Here is a 22,931-nt window from a genome sequence, read left to right as displayed (position 1 = left end):
TCAAACTATGGGCGGGTAGGTGGGCAAATTAAAAAAATTAAACAACTTAAGGAAATATATTTCTTAAAATTGGAGAAATGATAAAAAATTCCACTTGCTGATGTATTACTGATATGGGATGTGAGGATTTTACTAAAACCGATTATATATCTCTATCAATCCATTTTATACAAAATTTGAAATTAGAAAAAATATTCTTTTTATTTCACAATTATCTATAATATAAATCGAATATTTTATTAAAACTTTTTGAGGTGCAATGCTGAAAGTGATTTATTTTTTTTATTAGATGCTTAAAAAATTGAAAGAATGGTCATAATAAAATTTTATAATAACTGACTTGGGTTAAAACTTTTTATAATAAAACATTGGGTGGGCGGGTGAACTAAAAACCCTCCCAATGCAGACCTCTAAGATACACTACTGTCGATTCGCTTCAAATAATTTTTAATAATGACATTGCGTTGAAATATGTGAAAGCGTTTTAAACGTAGGTTCCTATATTAGTTAACAGAAAATGATATTTAAAAAAAGGAAAGGGATGGCCTGGACTTCTTTTTATCTATGAATGAAAATAAAAAATTATCCCCCACAAACTTAAAACTGCATTTACGCAATGGCATGTATACAGTTTATATCTTATGATTCTTACAAAAAATATTTTTCGATTTTGGACATATTCAAACTATTTGCCTGAGAATTATATGAACACGCAAAAGATTGATAATGTATCCAACAAAAAGTTATACAAACTCACAGAGGAATCTTCCACATAGTCACAAGGTCTACATGATAGAAAATAAGTTAGATGCAAACCCCCCACCAGACTCCTACAACCTCCCAATACGGCCTAGTCCAATCTAGCGATTGGCGCGACTAGGACCTTAATTATTTTTACCCTATGTGGAGGGGCATACAAAAGATGGGGATAAAGGTAAAAAGGAAGAGGGAGGTCGTGAAGATCAAGAAAGAAAAGCGGAGATATATGAAGAATTTATATACTATAATAAAATACTAAAATTTATTTATAATTATAATTAATTTTATATTATAATCTTTAATTTATATTTCAGAAAATGCTTTATAAATCTAATTTATGAGATCATTTATTTAAAATATTAAATGCCACAATAAAATTACACTAATATGGAATTACCTTTCCCCAAATTTACAAAATATTTTGAACTCATTAAAAAATTATAAAGGATTTAATTTTAGATAGCGATAGACAATATCGTTCAATAAATCAAGCAGCTTCAAATTAAAAAAAATGTAAAGATATTATTCATAATTTTAATAAAATTATTATCGACTGTTTTAAATATAGAATGTCCACATCAAATATTTTAGGGATTGAAAGATATCTAGATAATATTGGTTACTAGAAGTATGGTTGCTAAAAGCCAGATTCAAGTACCATCTATGAGCAAAATCTCCAGGCTTACATAATTTTATTTTGGCTAAGATCTTAATCGGGTCGTTTTTAAAAATCGACCCCAATCGGAGTTTTTAACAATCAGAGGCTACATCCAATAAATCAAATTTGTCCTAACTAAATAAATTAATCCTACAACATGAGAACCAGGGGTTCAAAAATTCGCTGAAAAAGTCATAATAATTTCCTAATTAATACAGTACAGCCAATTTCCTTGGAATAATCCCTTATTTATCAATCTGATACATCCATTTGTTACTAAGATATTCTGCTCACAGATGTTATTGACAAGAATTTTAGATAATTTTCAAGAAATGAAAGGGTCTTTAATATTAGATTTATCAGGTGCTTTTTGCATTTGTTGGTGGTAATAAAGTATTTATGTTTCAATATCTTATTAACTCAATTGGAAAGAGCAGCTAAATTGGCTATTGGTAACGTTAATTAATCTAGTACCAACTATACATTGGCTAATAAGACGCATTTTTAAATCTAAAATAATAAAATAAACATTTTAGGTCATTTTTCTTAAATAAAAAGTTTAAAAATAAAAAGATTAAACACACCACTTTGCACTCAAGTGCTACAACAATTATTTAGTAAGGCAAAACTTATACTTTCTGATGCCCACTCTAGCCTTGGATATGATAATATAGCGATGATTTTATTATTAATAATAAGCAATAAAATAAATAATGCATATATTTTATTTTTTCATATTTTTACATGTTGTGAATTTATGATTATATATTATGGCGCACTACTTTTAGTTCCGGTAAATAGGCCAATGGCGTTGAGACTGTGAGCCCTTGAGAGTTTTTTAAAGATCTAAAAGCAAACAAGTCAGGATTTTATATTTAAAGATTATCCTAATAAAACTAAGTGTTATTCAGAAAGTACAACATAAAACTAACTTACAGTGCACTGGAAATACTTTTTGCATGGTTAAAATGTGTTTACGGATACTAAAACCGTTTTTCCAAAGCCGAAATGAACTCACGACGGAGGCAGGGTGTATATTATGGATTGCAAGCAAATATTTTGTCTTTTTTGAATATGGGGCATCAGGGTTATACTAAAACAAAATTATTGGCTCAAGAAAACATTTGGTGGCCGAATATTAACAGAATTGTGAATTATGACAAACAAATAACCTTGGCGGTAAAATGATTATAGGAAAATGGCCCAAATAAACGATGGGGAAGAATTCAGTTAGATTTTGCCGGACCAATTACCTGAGATATATATCTAGTAATAATAGATAGTTTTAGTAAATGGCCTAATACAAAAATTGTCGACAAATAACTTTACTGAAGTAAGAAAAATTTGTTAAGACTTTTTGCTATTTTCGGTAACCCGAATACGATTGTTATGGATAATGAGCCTCCATTTCAAAGTAAATAATTTAGTTAATTTTGCAAACAATTATCAATAGAAATGTATATAGTGCCCCGTACTACTCTAGAACCAATTAAGAAAGAGAGCGGTTAGTACAAACTTTTAAAAATTTTTAACAAAACATAATGATTCTAATAAAATACAAGATTTTTTGTTTCATTTTCGAAATACGCCACAAATAACCATAAAACAATCACCAAGTTCAATTATGCTTAAATTTCAACCCATAGGACCCTTACAATTAATAAAACCAATTTATCCTCATCTATACATATCCCAGTTACCAGGTTTTTTAATATAAATGAGAAAATATATGCAAAAGATTTTAGAAAAGATATTTGGATACCAGGTATCATCGTTAAAAGAACAGTACCAATAACGTTTTTAGCTGAGACTGTGGAGAAGACATATTAATCAGTTAAAACAATAGGTTTGACGATTCTGATTTAAAAAATAGAGAGGAAGGAAGAGAAAGAGAAACGATGCAAAATGCACCACGAATGAATGAAATTGATCCTATACAAAACTCGATAGCCAAAGACATGGATTCTATATAAGACTCGATAACCAAAGACATTGATCCTATACACGACTCGATGACCAAGACATTGATTATACAAGACTCAATAACTAAGGACACCATCATAAATGAAAGATTGAAATCGACAGTACAGATCAACTCAACCCGTGGTAGAGAGCGAAAGTACAAGTAGCCGTTATCCAAAACGGATGAGAAAACAAACACTGTTCCAAATAGAGAGCCCAAAAAGGAGAGTATACATGTAATAGAATAAATTAACCTTAAAGGCAATTGATAATATGATTAATTGTATTCAAATATATTGTTAATTGTGTATGATGATTAGTTTATGTTTTAGATTGATTTGTAAAAGATATATAAACTGAAATACAAAATATAATAAGGCAGTTAAAAATATAATAAATTGTTCAACAGTTAGACATGTGCGCTGCAGGTGATTTTTGACCACGCCTAGGCCGCCGCCAAAAAGTGTCGAAGCTCTACACGCCGCTGCCGATGTAAAAATTCGGCGTGATAGAATTGTAATTAGAAGAAAAATAACTTTAAAATTTTTTGAATAATTAAAAAATACTATTTTATTTTTTAATATTAATATATATTATTTGCTATAAATTTGATTGTAACAATCCATATAATACAAGTTCGCTGACTTCGGGTAGGTCTGACTAACGTGCTAGATAAGATAAGATTAGGATAGTAAAACAGAAAAGATATTGAAATACTATTATATATTTTATTCTTTTAATTTTTGATGTTTCAAATATTTTTTATAAGACCATAAATTATTATATAAGGAGTAATACAATATTTTCTTAATGCAATCTACAACTCATCATATAAAATTTCTTTTTTATCATAAAAGTGAATTTTAACTAACGATTTTTATTTTATTGCCATTATAACATATATAAAAATAGAAGGACTAAAACAATTATAATGGATGCAGCATTGCAATACCCTGTAACAAAATATAGTATACTATGCAAGCAAAACCTTCTTTTGCATGGGAACATTTTGGATCCTTAATATTAAAAACTGAAAGAAATAATAAGAGAACCAGCAGTCTTTTGTAATATATGCTTGCAAATAGCACTTGATAAAGATGGTGAGGATATAATTATTCATTTTTAAAGTAAATTTTTTAATTATTTTATTTTAATTAGTTATCGAATCAAATCTTTTTCAAAAAATATCAGCACATCAAACATAATAAAACATTTACTTGACAAACATGATAGTGATTTATGAAGATCGTTTGGGGTTTGATGCAGATCAAAAATCATATGAGAAAAAACATAAAACCTTAAAATTAAATGTGCCTACAAGTTGGCATAGTATTTAAATAATGCTGGAAAGTGTGACTGGCAATAACAAAAATCCTATAAATAATATATTAAATGTATGGAGAAACCGGAGCTCAAATTATTTAACTCCGATTGGGACTTGGTGCATGAACTTTTAAATTTTCTTAAAACCTTCAAAAAAACTGTTGTATTTTATCCATCCAAAAAGGAGTTACTATATATTTTTCCTTATTATTTCGTAGTGAAATTAAAAATCATTTAATTGTAAAAGAATATGATAGTCCTCCCATAGCATCCTTTAAACAAAATATGCTTACCGAATTTGATCATAGATTTCCAGTAACCGATCTTCAGGTAGTATTTTAAATACAAAAATTAGTTTTTTTTAATATTATTACTCTTTGTTTTATTTTTTTTACTTAGGTGTTAGGAGCATTTTTGGATCCTCGTTTTCAAACTATAAACATAGTAAATGAATATTTAAAGAAAAAAATATTACTCCGATGCAATTTTTATGTCAACACGCTACTTCTCTACGGCCTTACAAGGACGAATTAAACGAATGTGAAACGACGGAAGTTAATTTAAAACTCGATTATCTTAACTCATTGGCTACGAAACATTCATTTATTCATAACAATAATCTGTAACAACAAGACTATTTAACTAGTTTAGAAAATGAGTGTTATTCATTATTTTAGCCTTATAATTTAGAGATAAAAGATGTCTTAGATTTTTGGAAAACTTTCAATATTAGCTAGAAAGGTCCTGTGCGTTCCAGCTACGAGCACACCCAGTGAGCGTGTATTTTCCATATCTGGGCTCACTCTGAACTCTAAATGATCATTATTATGTCCCATAAATCTAAATATAATGATATTTATACATGATAATTATAACTTAATAAAATCATTAAATTATAGTTACAAACATAATAAAGCATAAATTTTATTTCAAAAGTGTTTCCAATAATTTATAATTTTAATGCTGTCAGCGCACATGTCTAATATCAAATATGTCAAAGCCACACACACCCAGAAAAGGAATCGTGGATTTAAACTCAATGCAAAAATGACTTCTTTATGTCCCGCGAATCTTGAAATTCTATTTATACATGACAATTATATAATTTTACTAAATCTTATTTCTAATTTATTATATTTCCTACTATATAATTTGCTTGCATTACAAATTTATATTTTAATTTGTTTTAATAAAATCGAATATTACTAATTATGATTCTGACCCGAGTAAAAATGCAATTCCTTGCTCTTTTTCTAAGAATGAGAAAATACATAAATTTAAATAAATAATTTAAGAAATGAATTAAACTTTAACAATGTGTTAGAACTAAGAGCGCCCAAATAATGTAATACATTGAATTATAAATTAACATATAAAATTGTTTAAATAAATAGCGCGGCGCGCCGCCGAACGCCAATAAAAAAAATAAAAAGACCTCCACCGTCAATTGAGGCTCCGGCACACAGGTCTAAGAAAATGTATCTTGAAAAAATTATTTCTATATATTATTTATTTTTAACTTTATTATTCAAATCTAATTATAAATTTTTATTAATAAAAAAAAAATCTTTCCAGGGGGAGGTGCCAAGTCAGAGGGATATCAAAAAATATATTTTCAAAATGCTTAAAAAATTTGATTTTGATTATTATCTTAAATTTAATTTGGAAGAATAAAGAAAAATCATTTCTTAAAACTTTTCATTAAGACTATAGTCGTGGTTGTCAGCAGAATTACCGTTTGTAGTTGTGTAGTACCCATAACAAATAGCTGATCTCTGTAATCCCGTTCGACGCCAGAAATCCAGAAAACGTTCCACAAGGGAGCTATTCTCAAAGACTATGTTGTCCACATGGCGATAGGGCTGAAAATTTATAATTAATTAATGAATCTATTTTTCTATGTATTAATTATATTTTCATGCATTATGAAAATTAATTCATGTTAATTTTTCTTATTCCCTTTGAGTGATTCCATGTCAAATAATCCGATAAGTGGCTTTAACTGTTAAAGACGTTGACCGTTTAAAAAGACCAGTAACAAAAACGGATACCATTTTAACATCTATGTATTAGTTGAGATTCAAGGTAAATGTATATTACCCGTTAATTATACGAATAAAATTATATATCATGAATTTATAATTGTAAACAATGGTATTAATTTGATAGGTAGAAATTTAATAAACCAATTAAAGTTAATAAAAATAAATAAATGTAATACAGTTAATGAGGTTTGGGAGGATAAAATTGAACATAAATTTTCATCATTATTTACTAAGAAGTTAGGTTTACTAAAAGAGTTTAAAGCAAAGCTATCGGTAAAACCCAACCCCAACTTTCAATGTCTTAAAAGCAGACCGATTCCATTTGCGTGGAAGGAAAAACTAGAAACGGAATTGCAATGAATGGAATCCATGGGAGTTATGGAAAAGCTAAATTACTCGAATATCGCTTCTCCGATTGTGCCGATACTAAAAAAAGATGGATCCTTACAAATCTGTGGTGACATCCAACAAACGGTTAATGCTAATATTTTGATTGATAAGTATCCTTTACCCATTAGCCACACTAGGTAATGGATCCAAATATACAGTATTAGTTATCCGAAGCATATTTTCAAATAGAGCTAGACAAGGTAAAAAGGCTGTTAGTGATCAACACGCCGAGTGGATTATATCGCTTCACACGACTTCCGTTCGGGGTAGCCTCAGCGCCAGCCATTTTCCAAAAAGCAATGGATTCTTTATTAAAAGGACTACCCGGGGTAGCGGTATATTTGGACGATATAATAATTACTGGGGAATCAATTGAGAATCATAAAAAAAATTTGATAAATGTGCTAAATACGTTAGAAACAAATGGTATGAAATTAAATCTAAAAAAATGTATTTTTTTAAAGAAAAGATTGAATTCTTAGGTCATACCATTAGCGAAGAGGGAATCACAACAACAAATAAAAACGTCAATGCAATTTTAGACGCACCGTTACCGAAAAACGTTAAAGAATTAAAAGCTTTTATCGGTATAATTAACTATTATCAAAAATTTATAAAGAACTGTTCAACAATGGCCGCGCCATCGTATCGACTGTTACGAAAAAACGTGCCATGGAAATGGACGAATAATGAAACAATAGTAATTAATAATTTTAAAAAATAATATCAGAAGCACCAATTTTAACTCATTAAAATCCGGGAAAACCGATAATTCTAGCTGCGGATGTGTCGCAACAAGGAATAGGGTCCGTTATATCTCATATAATTAACAACGAGGAAAAACCAATTGGATTGGCATCTCGAGCATTAAATGCAGCCGGACGAAATTATAGTCAGATAGAGCGTGAAGCTTTAGCAATTATATTTGGACTAATTAAATTTAAACAATATTAAATTGGCAAACATTTTATTATTATTACAGATCATAAACCACTGATATCGTTACTCAATCCACATAAAAGAATAACAGATATGTCCTCAAGATTAGTACGGTGGTCATTATTGCTAGCCAATTATGATTATGAATTGCAACTGAAAGGGACAAAAAAAAATAATAATGCGAATATGCTATCCCGGTTCCCAATTGACGGTGAACCATCTACTTGGGAAGAGTTAGATATTAATTTAATAGTATCGGATGCTCCACAATTTATTTCAGCGTTAGATATAAAAGCAAGCACAAGAAATGACACGGTATTATCAAAGGTGTCATGTTACATTGTAACTGGGTGGCCGAAGATAATAGAGAAAAATCTAAAACCGTTTTTCCAGCGCCGAAATGAACTCACGGTGGAAGCAGGATGTATATTATGGGGTTTAAGAACTATAATTCCGAAAAAACTACAAGTAAATATTTTGTCTTTTTTACATATGGGGCATCAGGGGTATACTAAAACAAAATTATTGGCACAAGAGAATGTTTGGTGGCCAAATATTAACGAAGATATCGAATTACACGGTAGGAATTGTGAATTATGTCAGACAAATAATCCTGGAAATAATCATAGGGAAATGGCCCTCCGCAAATAAACCATGGGGAAGAATTCATTTAGATTTTGCCAGACCCATTAACGGAGATATATATCTAGTAATAATAGATAGTTTTAGTAAATGGCCTGAAATACAAAAACTATCGACTAATAATTTTACTGAAGTAAGAAAATTATTGTTAAGAGTTTTTGCTATTTTTGGTTGCCCCAATACGATTGTTAAGGATAATGGGCCCCCCTTTCAAAGTAGAGAATTCAGTTTATTTTGCAAACAATTATCAATTAGAAATGTATATAGTGCGCCCTAGAACCAACGGAGAAGCAGAGCGGCTAGTACAAACTTTTAAAAAAATTTTAAAAAAACATAATAATTATAATAAAATACAAGATTTTTTATTTAATTATCGAAATACGCCACAAATAACCACTAAACAATCACCAAGTTCAATGATGCTCAAATTTCAACCCATAAGACCTTTACAATTAATAAAGCCAATTTATCCACATCCATACATACCTCAGCTACCAGGTTTTTTAATATAAATGAGAAAATATATGCAAAAGATTTTAAGAAAGATATTTGGATACCAGGTATCATCTTAAAAAAACAGGTCCAATGACGTATTTAGCTGAGACTAGATTAGGGTTATGGAGAAGACATATTAATCAGTTAAAACATATGTTAAATGATTCCGATATTAAAAATAGAGGAAGGAAGAAAAGGAGAACCGTTACAAATAACACCTCAAATGAATGAAAGTGATCCTATACAAAACTCTATAGAAAAAGACATTGAGCCGATACAAGACTTGATGACAAAAGATATTGATCCGATACAAGACTCAATAACCAAAGATGCCATCATAAATGATAAGAGTGACATCGACACGACTGATCAAACCTTTTTAGAGAACGAAAGTACAAGTAGCCGTTATCCAATACGAATAAGAAAACAATTTATACCGTTCCAAATCGAGAGCCAAAAAAAAGGGGGAGGATAGATGTAATAATGTAATAGAATACCTTCATAATAAAAAGATATATTTCAATTAAATTAATGTATTTTAAAAAAAATGCATTTTATATAAAAGGACATAAAAAACAAATAAAGACATCATTGAAATAAAATATCATATTATTAAAATAAAATATTATATAATTACGACAGAAATATATAAATAAAATAGATGACGTAGAAGTTTATCTAAGGTTCAAATATTATTATGATATAATTTTTTTTAAATGATGTAAAAAATTTATGCTTAACATATCAATGCTAAAACAAGTTAAAAAAGTTGACCTGGTGAGACCTCAAGCTCCAAAAAACAAAATTAATTTTGACTTTTAAAATAACTATTTAAACAAAGCAACAAATTATATATCAATTTATAGCCCTTAAAATTCTCTTTAAAAGAATATTTTAAAAAATTGAAAATCTTTCTGAATGTTATTCCCAGTAAAATAAAAATTGAAAATTTTTGAAAGGGAATATTTTGAAAGATGAAATTTACCATAAATGTTTATTATCTTAATTTTTTTCATAAAAATTTTCATTTTATAATTAATTTTTTTTTTAAATTTCTTTTCTTTTAATTATATATTTTTATATAGATATAGATAATAGTATGTTAATTATAATTTTAATGTTCTTTTAATAAATATTTTATATATTTTTTTAAATTTTATTTTAATTTAGATTTATATAAAATTATTATACATTCGAAATTTAAAAAATATAAGATCTCTTCTCGTTATTATTTAGAGGATATTGTCTAAAAAAATAAAAATAGTTACATATTAACCTTGTCTTATTATATTCAATTTTATGGATATTGATATAATTTTCGTTAGGTTTGATTTATATCAATTTATTGGTGGAATTTTAATTAATCTTTTTTACTTTAAATATAAAGGAAAAATAATAAACATTTTAGGTAAATTTATTAGTTCAAAATCCTCCAAAAATTCATTCCAATAAAGATTTTCAAATCTTTTTAAAATATTTTCTAAAGGAGAACTTTGAGGGATACAAACAATCTACAAATGTAGCATAAAATCAAAATTTTGTCAACAGTTAATTAATTTATTCCAGTTAAAATAATTTGCGTCATTTAAACAAAGGGTGACATACATAACTAAATTTTAAAAATTATGAATTTTAAATGTATAAATGTATATGGTGATCGTTTTTATTGAAACAGGCGTCACTCTTTAATTTCATGATAATTTAGGTACGGCTAGAGAAAAATATCTGTTTTTACGTTTAAGATTGTTATGTAAAGGATTGTAGTATAATAACTTTATTGTCATAAAAGTTCATTAAAAATTTAGATCTTTATGTGTTTTTTTAATTTTCTAAAATTATGTGTCAGGTGAATTTTAAGGTGGCGTATTTTCCTCTAAATAATAAGATTTAGATACAAGTAATTTAAACCCTCTTTGAGTGGAAAATATTTGTAGAGGGGGTTATATATATAAATTCTTTTCGAATGATCAGCATTTCGTGGCAAAATGATTTTAAAATTATTATAAGAAAACGGACAAACTATAGTTTAAGCTCCATTCATTTTAATTTTTGGTAACCATTATTTGTTTATTTTTATAAAAAAAAATTACATCGATAAATAGTAAATCAATGTATAAAATCTAAACACATCATACAACTAGGAATATGAAAAATAATTAAACAATATATTTTAATGAGGAAGACCGATTCAAAAGTCTAAATATTTTTAATCAAGTGATATAAAAATTTTAACTTTAATAGTAGTTCTTAATTAGTCAAATTAGTGGATCATTCCAAGGGTTCTGTGGACCTTTCAAATTGAATGATCTTGCATGATTATATATGTTGTGAGGGTCTATGAAATTTAAATTTTTAAGCTCAATTAGTTCAAGAGGACGGATCAATAATAAAAAATGATGCCCTTTCTTAATTCGGAAAAACCAATTAAAAAAAGAATTAATCAAAAAATTTAAATTTATAGAGGCCTATATTTGGTAAGTTTAATTAGATAACTTTCCAACATGTTTAGAATGGTTCTACCCCTTAATATACCCTCCATATAAACGTTTAATATCAAGCATATATTTTGGTCATATTTTTTCATATTTCACCAAAATATATACTGTATATTTTTCTTCTTTTAAGATATATATACTGTGTAAAAAAAAGTTTTATAAAAATGTAATAAAATAATTTTGTTGATAATAGTATTTGAGCAAAAATAATGATTTAATATTAGCATGTTTAATTAATTAATATGAAAAAATTACTTATTAATAAACTTTTTTATTTTTTTTTTATAATATCGATATGTGATTCCAAATATATATAGATTTATATATTTTTTAATTAACTAGTAGATAGCCCGTCAAAAATGACGGGGAATGAGATTTTCTCTTTATTTTTATGATAGTTGTTACCTGTTATTGAAAATAATATCCAATTTTTATTCTTTTTACCCCCTCCTCCCTCCAGGCTAGTTCAATCTATTATAACTAAGTGTAAATAGTGTAAATAACATATTTTGAGTCAAAATATATTTAAAGCTTTTACTTGATAATAAGAATATTATTTGTAAAATATTACTGATAACCTATGCCTAATATTTAATATTAAAAAAAATTCCCAAGCAAGGTACAAAGCCATAATTTTGAAAAAATTCTTCCAAGCCCAATGAAAGATCATAATAATTTTGGTAGTTGAGAACTGAAATAAAATATTTAAAAAATCATAATGAATTTAAAAATACAATCAAAATCAGATTTACATGGGCCTCGGTTTTTTGATCAGGCCGAGCCCAGGCCTGCAAATAAATTTGTTTTAGGCCAATGTCTGACCCATAGTTATTAATAAAAAAATTCCCAAGGATCCAAGCTGATAATAATTTTGTAAAAAAATTTCTCAAACCTGGCCACCCATAGTAATTTTCAAAATTTTTTCCCGCTTTTTAACCCCGCTCATCCCTACTTAAGACCAAGGCCAACCCATTAAAAAGTGAATACTATTTTTTTGATTAAAAATTTATTTAAATTAGCTTTTACCTGAGAGCCATATAAATATTCTGTGTTAAATATTACACCTATGCCTAATATCTAATATTAAAAAAATTCCCAAGCCAGGTCTACGGGAAAATTTTCTCAAACCCGTCAACGACCATAATATTTTTGGTATTTGAGAACTGAAATAAAATATATAAAAAGTCATAATGCGTTTAGCGTTTAAAAATACAATAAGAATATGAAATTGCATGGGCCTTGGTTTTTTGATCGCCTGACCATCTCTTCAAAAAAAAATTACAAGCATCTAAGACCATAATAATTTTGAAAAATTTTTCCTAAGTCAGGTCCAAGCCCATATTAACTGTAAAAATATTTCTCAAGTCCAGCAAAACCCATAATAATGTATTTAATCTCTCTAATATGTATATTTTTTAGCCATTTCATATTATTGGGAAATTTTTTTCAAAATAATTTAATATCATATGAAGGAGAAATATCTGATCCCATCATTCTAAAGATTAGCTCCTGGTATTTATATGAAATTCATGAATACATATTAAAGTAATGCCTTATAAAAATCATTGAAAATATGTACATCCTAATTTAAATTTAAACAAACCACTACGCCTCCAAATAACAAATGATTTATTACTTAGGAACAAAATAAAATATTAAATTTAAGACATTGTTATTAAATTACAATAGAAAAAATAAAAATATATCTAAGTTAACAAATTATAAGGAGGTTAACTTTAGTCATAGTCAAATTATAAACAAAAAGGTTATACATTTAATCAAAAATGTTAAGAATAACATACATTCAACAAATATGAAGTGATGAGAAAATATACAAAACTATGGAATGTAGAAAGTTCAAATCTTCAGATAAGAAGTAGGTATTCAGTTGAAAGTTGCATGAATAACATGGAATATCCTATACGATAGCTAATATGGTAATAAATGGCAAAAATTTAAAAATATCAGCTATGCTAACGGCAATTGAGTTGTATTAAATAATAAAATAAAAAATCTGCTTCCATGATAACAATTCCAATGATTTACCAAGTTGCAAAATAACAGACCTATGATATTTCATAAAAGTGATAATTCATAAAGCATGGTTTTTAATTTAATTCATCCATCATCAAATTAAGGAGAAAATTCTAATTCTTTGTCAAACTTGATGACCTATCAGCTAGTAATCAAATAAATGCAAATATTTACTTATGCATAAAAATTACCTAATTAAAAGATATATAATTGTATAAAATTCTGGGATTGGATCATTCCTTAAGGGTTATTAATAATGGAAGGCACAAAGCACTCCTTGGTAAATTGTTCTCCAGAGTTTTGAATAAGTTTGATTTCTCATGATGTGGATCCATTCTTCAATAAGATCTTTATTGTAAAAAAATATATTTGATAATTTAAACATTGATACTGTAAAAATCTAAATATTAACCATCTAATGAAATGGCTAAGCTATATTTTTTAATTTGTAAGATTTTCATTTATTGATAATTTATATAAAATCATATGTAACATAAATTACCAATATCTTTAACGTTTTCTGGTGAGGTATCTTGGGTATTATATAAAATCATCATTAAAAATATTAAAAACATCATATATAATCACACGGAAATTGGCTTAACATTTATGTTATTGGACGAATATTTTTTAAAATAATAAGATTGACTAAATGTTGTGACACGGCTTTTATATATATTATAAATATTATAGATAGATATTATCATCTCCCCAAGGATGGAACCAGCATGTTAGCTTAAGAAAAAAAAATGATATTTGCTGGGATTCGAACCCAAAACCATCAGATTTGTAAGCGACGCTCTTGCCGATTAGGCCACAGTCACTTTTCAAAATTCACGATTTTTTATATATATATTATAAATTATGACACTGTGACTTTGACACGTTATATATTATAGATTAAACATGCTCAACATTAAATTATAATTTTTGATCAAATATTATAAGTTTTTATTAACAAAATTAACATTTTTATAAAACTATTTTATATTTACATTTTTTACACAGTATATATTTAGGCTAAATGTAAAAAAAAATACAGTATATATATTAAACTTAAACAAAGTTATAAAATTTATGATAAAGGCACGATGCAGCTTATTTAGATTTCCATGGATTATAGAATTTATAATGATAAAGGGCACTATCAAAATGATTGATGCAGCCTATTTAGATTTCCATGGATTATAGAATTTATGATAATGGTAAAGGGCACTCTCAAAATGATTGATGCAGCTTATTAAGATTTCCATGGATTATAGAATTTATGATAATGGTAAAGGGCACTGTCAAAATGATTGATGGAACCTATTTAGATTTCAATGGATTATAGAATTTGATGCAGCCTATTTAGATTTCCATGGATTATAGAATTTATAATAATAAAGGGCACTATCAAAATGATTGATGCAGCCTATTTAGATTTCCATGGATTATAGAATTTATGATAATGATAAAGGGCACTATCAAAATGATTGATACAGCCTATTTGGATTTCCGTGGATTATAAAATTTGACACAGCCTATTTAGATTTCCGTGGATTATAGAATTTGACTTATCGTTACCAACAAATGTAAAAATCAAAATGATTAACAATAGATATAAATATAATCAGACGAAATCAAATCAATAATAACAATTGAACTCAAAAAGGAAGGCAAACGGGTTAAGCCAACAAAAAAATTAATAGATGAACTTGAACTTGGTAAATAAAAAGATTGGTAGACGATCTTAACTTCGTGGGAAAGAAGATATGTTACATCTGAATATTTATTATTGTAAAGGTTAAGATATATTTTAAAAGGTCACGTTATATATTTTAAAAGGACGTTATTTGTATTATATTATAACTTTCCGACATGTAATATTATATTATCGAGGTTAATCAAATTGCATATTATTGGAAGTTAAATTGGATAATAAATAAAATTCATTATCGTTTTTTAAACTTTAATCGATTTAATAGATATGGGCGTTTAAAGTGTGGAAAAATGGTATATTTTTGACAAAATGCACACCATTTATTTTCAAATATCTCGAGAAATAATTATGTTAGAGAAATAATTTAAATTTTATTATGTAGCTTAATAATAGTTCTTTAATATGTCATACAAATAAATATGATAGATACCTGATTAATATCGATAATCGGATGTATAAAACCGGAAATAGCCATTCAAAAAAGGTATATTTCAAAAAAAATTTCTGTAGATAGATATCAATCACACTGCTTTATATTTGTACCAAATCCTAGACTGGGGTGAATATGGGTCTAGGAGTTATGACTCTTTATATGGATTAAATTGATCAAATTTAATATAAATATCATCATATTTAAATTTAATGAATAGTTATGAAATGTTTATTAAAAAATTATGTCTAAATGATAGACCCTTACTTTTTTTTTATCTTTAATAAAATATTTGAGAGGTGGATGGGATAATGTGCTTCAACATTTTAAATTTTGTCTCGAAATTACGTGACAAAATATTTCTAAACATATTTATAGCTTTATTTGCCTCAAATTTTATAATTACATATAATACAATCAAAGATCTATATCTATATCTATTAAATCATCCAAACCATTTGAATAAATTTTGACTTTTGTTTTGACCAGGAGAATAAAAGCATGAAACTTTTGTGTTCCAGAAATTCTCTTTACTCTCAAAAACCTACTTTCAAGATGATTTTATATGTTAATATATTCATTATTGCTCACAAATATAAAATTTACCCTATGGAAATTTTTTTGCTTAGTTAAATAAATCCATTGTTGTCATATGTGAACAAATGGGCGTTGCAAGCTTGCTCGAGCTGCTAACTGTTTAGTTACGCCCCCTAAACTGTCGCAGGGACTTTTACCATGTGCGGTTTCAAAAAATGTCACTCAGCCTTTATCCCAAAAACATTTTCATGATTGTAAAGATTAATGAAGTCTTATTTATTTTTATATTGGGTTACTGCCCATCGGAAAAATAATAAATTTTAGCCACTCTATTAAATCTTTCTTTCAAGAATAGGATCAATTTTGTTTGAAATAAATATTATGCACATACTTTGTGCTTTAAACAATCGAATATATTATGTTGTCCTTGCAGTAAAAAATCATAAAAGGGTTAATAGTGGTCTGATTATTGGTACAATTAAATCCTTGTGCATGGTCCTGCACTACAAATAATCTACGTCGGCGAATTTATAAGTGTTTCAGTTCGATTGATAGCTATCCATTGTTTGAATGTTATATAATCCATTGAATTCGCGTCAAATAATATATTAAGTCTTTCTTTCATTTTTGATGATAAGGGGAAAGAATTATTGTTGAATGTTAATTTTTGGTAGATTATTTTATGATAAATAAAATATTTAAAATTATTTTGTCAAGTTATTGGAGACAAAATTTAACTAAAGTTTTAAATAAAGCACAATAACCCAGCCACCTCTAAAAAAATTTGTTAAAGATAAAAAAAAAGTAAGGGCCTATCATTTGGATATAATTTATAAATAAACATTATTTCATAGCTAATTTATGTTAAATTTGATCAATTTAAGCCATATAAAGAGTCATAACTTATTGACCCATGTTCATCCCAGTCTAGGATTTGGTACAAATATAAAGGAGTTATATATCTAACTCAGGGTTGTGCATTTGACTGGTAAAATACGTTTCGGTCAATTGACCGATATTTGACAGGTCAAATATGGTCAAATACGGTCAAATTCAAATATATGTTTTTTTAAGTTAATATTAACTTTATTTTGAATATAATAGTAAAATGAATCTATAATATTAATTTTTAAAATTCATTGTCATTCAATAACTAACATGTAGCTATCTGTAGCAGAGTTTTGTTCTAATCTATATTCAATATTATCATTTTCTTTAATATTTTTTAATCAATTTTCCTGATGTCTTAGATTTTCAATCGATTTCTATTTTCATAAGAATATTAACCCAAATCGACCTTTTTCTTTCTAAGGGAGAAGTAGAACTAGGAATTGTTAGTCTCTTAATGGGCAGGATGGACAAAGTTTAATCTATTAACTAGGTCGGAATTGATTGTTTCTGGAAATTACTTTCCACATAATTTGCTAATTAAACATGCTGTTTTTGCTTCTGAAATTAATTATATCACTTAAAATATTTTGGTCATCACAACCTTGTAAAATAGCTAATTCTTGAATTATATCACATACTTGTGAGTTTTCCTCTTGATATTGTGGACACAAAAAATAAGCAAACATCGTTTTTCCCTTTTTTAAACATATTTTTAATTTATTTTTCCTTTAAATTTTTTAGAGTATTTGACAGGTCAAATACTTCTAGGGTCAATTGACCGGTCAATTGACTGAATTTGACTGGTCAATTGACCGACTTGCCAACCCTGCTAAATACAGGGAAAAAATTTTGAAAAAAATACTTTTTTTCTATGGCTATTTCCGGTTTTATACATCCAGTTTTCAACATTAATCAGATTTCTATTATATTTATTTTTATGTCATATTAAAGAACTATTATTAAGCTACATAATAAAATTCAAATTATTTCTCGAGATATTTGGAAATAAATGAGGTACATTTTGTCAAAAATGTACCATTTTTCGGCGCTTTAAACGCCCATATCTTAGCGGGTAAACAGTGTTGGAAGATAAAATTTCATTTTTTTCTTAGTTATAGTATTTACTACCAGTATGCAAAATCTAAGAAAAATTAAAAGGGGTTTGGTTGAAACATTGATGATTTGATATGAAATTCACCTTATATTATGATTTTGCTATCAGCTGTATATGCTCTTCTTTGGCTTGTAGGTGTGGAGTGTCGTAATCACTTATATTTAGTTGTTCAGTGGCGTATCCAAGATTTTCTTATGGGGGGTGGTTTGAATTTTTTTTTTTGGGGGGGGGGGAGGGTGCCTTCGGCCAGGTCTTATGTTTTAGCTATTCCATTAAATTATTCATAATTTAATAATAATTATATTTCTATTTGTAACTATTATTTACTAATTGGTGTTAATGGATATTACAAGCCTATTTTTTATTATTTTTAGTTAGGTATATTATATTTAATAAAGTTTTTTAAATGTAAAGTTGAAATAAAGTTTAATGTCATTTTTTTTATAAAATTTGCTTTAAAAACTAGCCTCAGCTTAAATTCTCATACAATATAAGTATAATATAATTTTTTTATTGAAAATACTAATAGTGGTGTGTATAAAATATTAATGTTGTTAAACGGCTCATTTTGAGCCGATTTTTAAAAATAGGCTAACTCAATATTTTCGCCAGAAAAATATTAACTAAGCCTCGAAATTTCGATACTATATGTCAAGACCTTTGCTTCTTCTATGAACAAAATTTTCAGGCTTGCTAATATTTTTCTGGATAAATAACTGAGTTAGCCGTTTTTAAAAATCGGCTCAAAACGAGGCGTTTAACAAAACTATAAAATATTGACTAGAAAATAATTTAAAAAACAACTTCTTATCAAATACATAATTATACAAAATTTTTTATTAAATACTATAATTATAATGTGATTTTTAATTTTCGTGGGAATGTTGCCAATTCATCAAGAATTTTGTTTGTCGTTGGAACCAAATCTCTGTGGATATTTAACAGAGCTAACCCATTTAGCCGAGATTCGGAAGTAGTATTTCATAAATATGTTTTCAAACTTCTTAAGTTGGAAAATCCTTTCATTCGTACATGTTATAATAGGCAAACATGGTAGAATATAAAACAACTTCAAAATATTAGAAATTTGAACCAAGGTTTCTTTACACCGATTGAGCGCATCAATAGCATGCTCAGGTAAAATAGCTAAACGTAGTAAATATTTATACCACAATTCGAATTCACTGATTAAATTTATTTCAGTATCAATATCATAGGAATAAAATTTTGCTAAATATTTAATTTTACCAATAGTGGCATTAGAAAACGAAGATGGATTTTTGGGTATATTAAAACTTGAAGATTGCTAAAGACTTGTATCTAAAAACCGTACTTTTAATTGCGATAAAAAAGTATCTAAGAATGGGATGAAAGTGGATATTTTATAATATTCTTCAGTTGAGCCAATATTTATTTTACATCTCAATAATTGCCCAGGTGCTAGATGAGGTTTAATTAGTGTTATATCATAAAATTTAGCCTTCGATTCAACGTCTATATAAATATTATGAAAATATTCATCTACATTCATTCTTATTGTATCTACCTGTTCATATATATTTTCCGCCAAATCAATAACCTGAACCAAATCTAAATTTAGTTTTTGTAAATTTCTACAAAGTAGTGAGCTAAAAATAATATTGATGCAACTAGCAGCAATGATAAACTCTGATTGATCAATTGAATTCAATAATGATATCGCTTCTGACGACACATTACTTTTTTTCATGCTCAGCCTTATTTAACTTTTGTATTTCTATTTCTTCTGTTCTTTGAAGTAAAAATAAAATATTTAAAATATTATAGATATTTTAATAATTAATATTAAAAAAAAATACTTATTAATTCTAACTTACCAATAATTTTGAATTTAATAAAATATTTATACATAATAATAAAATAAATTACCATTTGATTTCAATCTCTTTGACTTAAAATTTTTCCATTTTATTAATATTTTTGAATAATGTTAATGTACTCACAAGGAAAGGAAATTTTAATAAAATTTATTTATAAAAAATAAGTTTTATGTTGGAAAATTGATATTCAAATATTTGTAAAATTTTGATTGGGAGAGGGGGGGGGGAAGGGTGGAGGGTAAAAATACATTTTTATTATATATAAAATGTAATCACTTATGATTTTAAGATATTAAAAATTAAATATTTATTTAAATTGACCCCGTTCGAAAAAAGAATTTCTTTTAACAATTTATTTTATTGTATTTTTATTATTACTAAATTCCGAATAAGAAACTGGCTCCTCAAAAATCAAATTTTTTCATAATAATTAAAATTTATAATTTAAAAAACAACAATTACTTAGTTTTGAAATAAAATATCATATTTAGTCATTGATTTACATTTTTTGGTTTTTAAAAAGTCTATGGAGGTAAGCGTGTAAGTACGGCGGATTGCTATTAGGGCAACTACAATTCCTATGTTATTGATATATGAATATAATTTATGTTCATTAGGTAGAATTAAAAAGGATGGAGAGGTAACTTCCACTTCTTTCACTATTTCATTTATAAATGTTACCGTACAAACAAGTTACATAACAGTTACATAACTATAATTCACTCGAAATCTCGTATTTTGATAAGTAATAATTTTCACTTTATTTGTGAGCCTTTGAATAAATTTTTGTTATAATAGTTCTCAGACCTAGTGGAATAACCACGTGTATATTTTGTGTGCCAGTTATTGCGTGTGCTTTACTAAGTTAAAGTGGAAAATATTACGTATCAATCAAGATACGAGATTTAGAATGAATGATATTAATTGCATAACATGTTTGCATGATAAATTTTGGTGGCTGTTGTAGGTATGAAATGGCCAAAGAAAAGAAAGGTAGCTTTCTGCATCTACATGGACCCTCTCCAGCTTTCATTTTCCATCTAATAAAGATAAATGATTATATACATCTGTCAATGACATTGTAGAAATTGTACAAAAGAAGGGGCTGCTTATATCCACGTTTAAAACCACAACAAAATGGAAATCAGTGACTAAATAAATTTATTTCAAAATTAAGTAAATGTTGGTTTTTTAATTATATGTAGAAAATAATTTACTTTTTTAACACATCACCATCGACAATGCCTTTTTTATCGATATAAATAACTAAAAAAACAATGGTTATCCAAACCTAATTTTTTCAGCATCAATTGATTTAATAAACATATATACCAATTTGTAGAAAATTTTATGCTCAAGTAAATGTTAAAATATCAACCTTTACCTTTCCCGAAATAAATAAACACCTGAGATTTTTTTATATTTAATTACGGATTTAAGGACTATATAATGATACCAAATATAGGTCTCTATCATTTATATTTTTGAGTAATGTTTATTTATATCGGTTTTGTCGAATTAGAAAGGGAGTCCATTTTTATCTTTGATTCGCCATATCTCCGGATCTAATTAAATTAGAGCTTAAAAAATTTAATTGTACAGGTTTTCACAACATATATAATCATACAAAGTGTCATTCGATTAAAAAAAGTCCATGAAAATGACCCTTTTTTGATCGATTTTTCAAAGTTGTCTTTGTCCTTCTTAATTAATCTTTTAAAGTTAATTTGCGTTTTCAAGACCTTAAAAAAAATTAATTACTAGTCAAGATTAAATTTGATATATATAAATGGAGGCTTCTCTATATTTTCATTTCAAAAATATATAGCATTTATTGAAAAGTAATTACTTGTCCAGTTAAGGTTATAGCATTGGGTTGGCACTTGGTGCATATCCCCTTAGGCCAAGGTTTGTGTTCTTTGCAACCAGGTTTTATTTTGCAAGCTATAGGTTCAAGAATCAAACTTTTGTTCCTGTCATCATAAATATATATTTTATTCTTTCTTTTTTTCTTTGGATTATGAAATAATTATAAATTCTCAACTTTATAGGAGTTTTCAAAAATTCATTGTTTTATTTTATAAGTTTTCAAATGAAAAATTGATATCATATAAGACCACGTCCTTTAAACCATGGCTGTGAACTCTCCAAGAGGGGTTCGACGAAAATCCGAATGAGCATTTGGTTAAGCTTTAAAGGGCATAAAAATAAACGCTTAAAATTTATTTAACTAACATAACACAAGGTTTTTAAAATATTAATTTTATCAAATTCTTCATAAATAAAATTTATCGCCATAGCCAACAAAAAATAATATTATATTTTAATAAATCTATTTAAGCAAATGATAATAATATCTCCCAAAATATCTTCATCAAGACTTTCATGTTTTAGCAATATGTAGACCTGTGCGCCGACGAAACTATCGGCGGCCGGCGATGCGCCGATTTTTAGCCGCCGTCAACAAAAGCGGCGTAAATCGGCGAAGTTATGAATTTATAACATAAATTTTTTTAATTGCTTAATAATTTTTCTTTTAAAATAATAAACATAGATACAGATATCAACATATTTTTTATTCTTTATTTAGAAAACTCATTATAAATCCAAAATCGATTTCGTAATTTTATAATTATCATGTATAAAAATTATATTT

The 22,931-nt window shown here is 27.1% G+C and overlaps 1 protein-coding gene across 1 annotated transcript in view; it reads right to left on the bottom strand.

Moving 5' to 3' along the window:
- The window catches only part of LOC135927566 (nuclear protein localization protein 4 homolog), a 97,672-nt gene that overhangs the window by 40,375 nt on the left and 34,366 nt on the right, over positions 1-22,931 (bottom strand). Inside the window, exons 8-9 of the mRNA XM_065463628.1 lie at positions 22,125-22,248; positions 6,398-6,564 (exon numbers count right to left, since the gene is read on the bottom strand). Coding sequence (XP_065319700.1) covers positions 6,398-6,564; positions 22,125-22,248 — 291 coding nt within the window. The remainder of the gene's footprint in view (positions 1-6,397; positions 6,565-22,124; positions 22,249-22,931) is intronic.

Source organism: Gordionus sp. m RMFG-2023, chromosome 3 (assembly GCF_954871325.1).
Source record: "Gordionus sp. m RMFG-2023 chromosome 3, tfGorSpeb1-WG-v2, whole genome shotgun sequence".
In the NCBI taxonomy this organism is placed as follows: domain Eukaryota; kingdom Metazoa; phylum Nematomorpha; class Gordioida; order Chordodea; family Parachordodidae; genus Gordionus; species Gordionus sp. m RMFG-2023.
The sequence above is the reverse complement of the archived record's forward strand: the minus strand, read 5'-3'. Positions and strand labels throughout refer to the sequence as shown.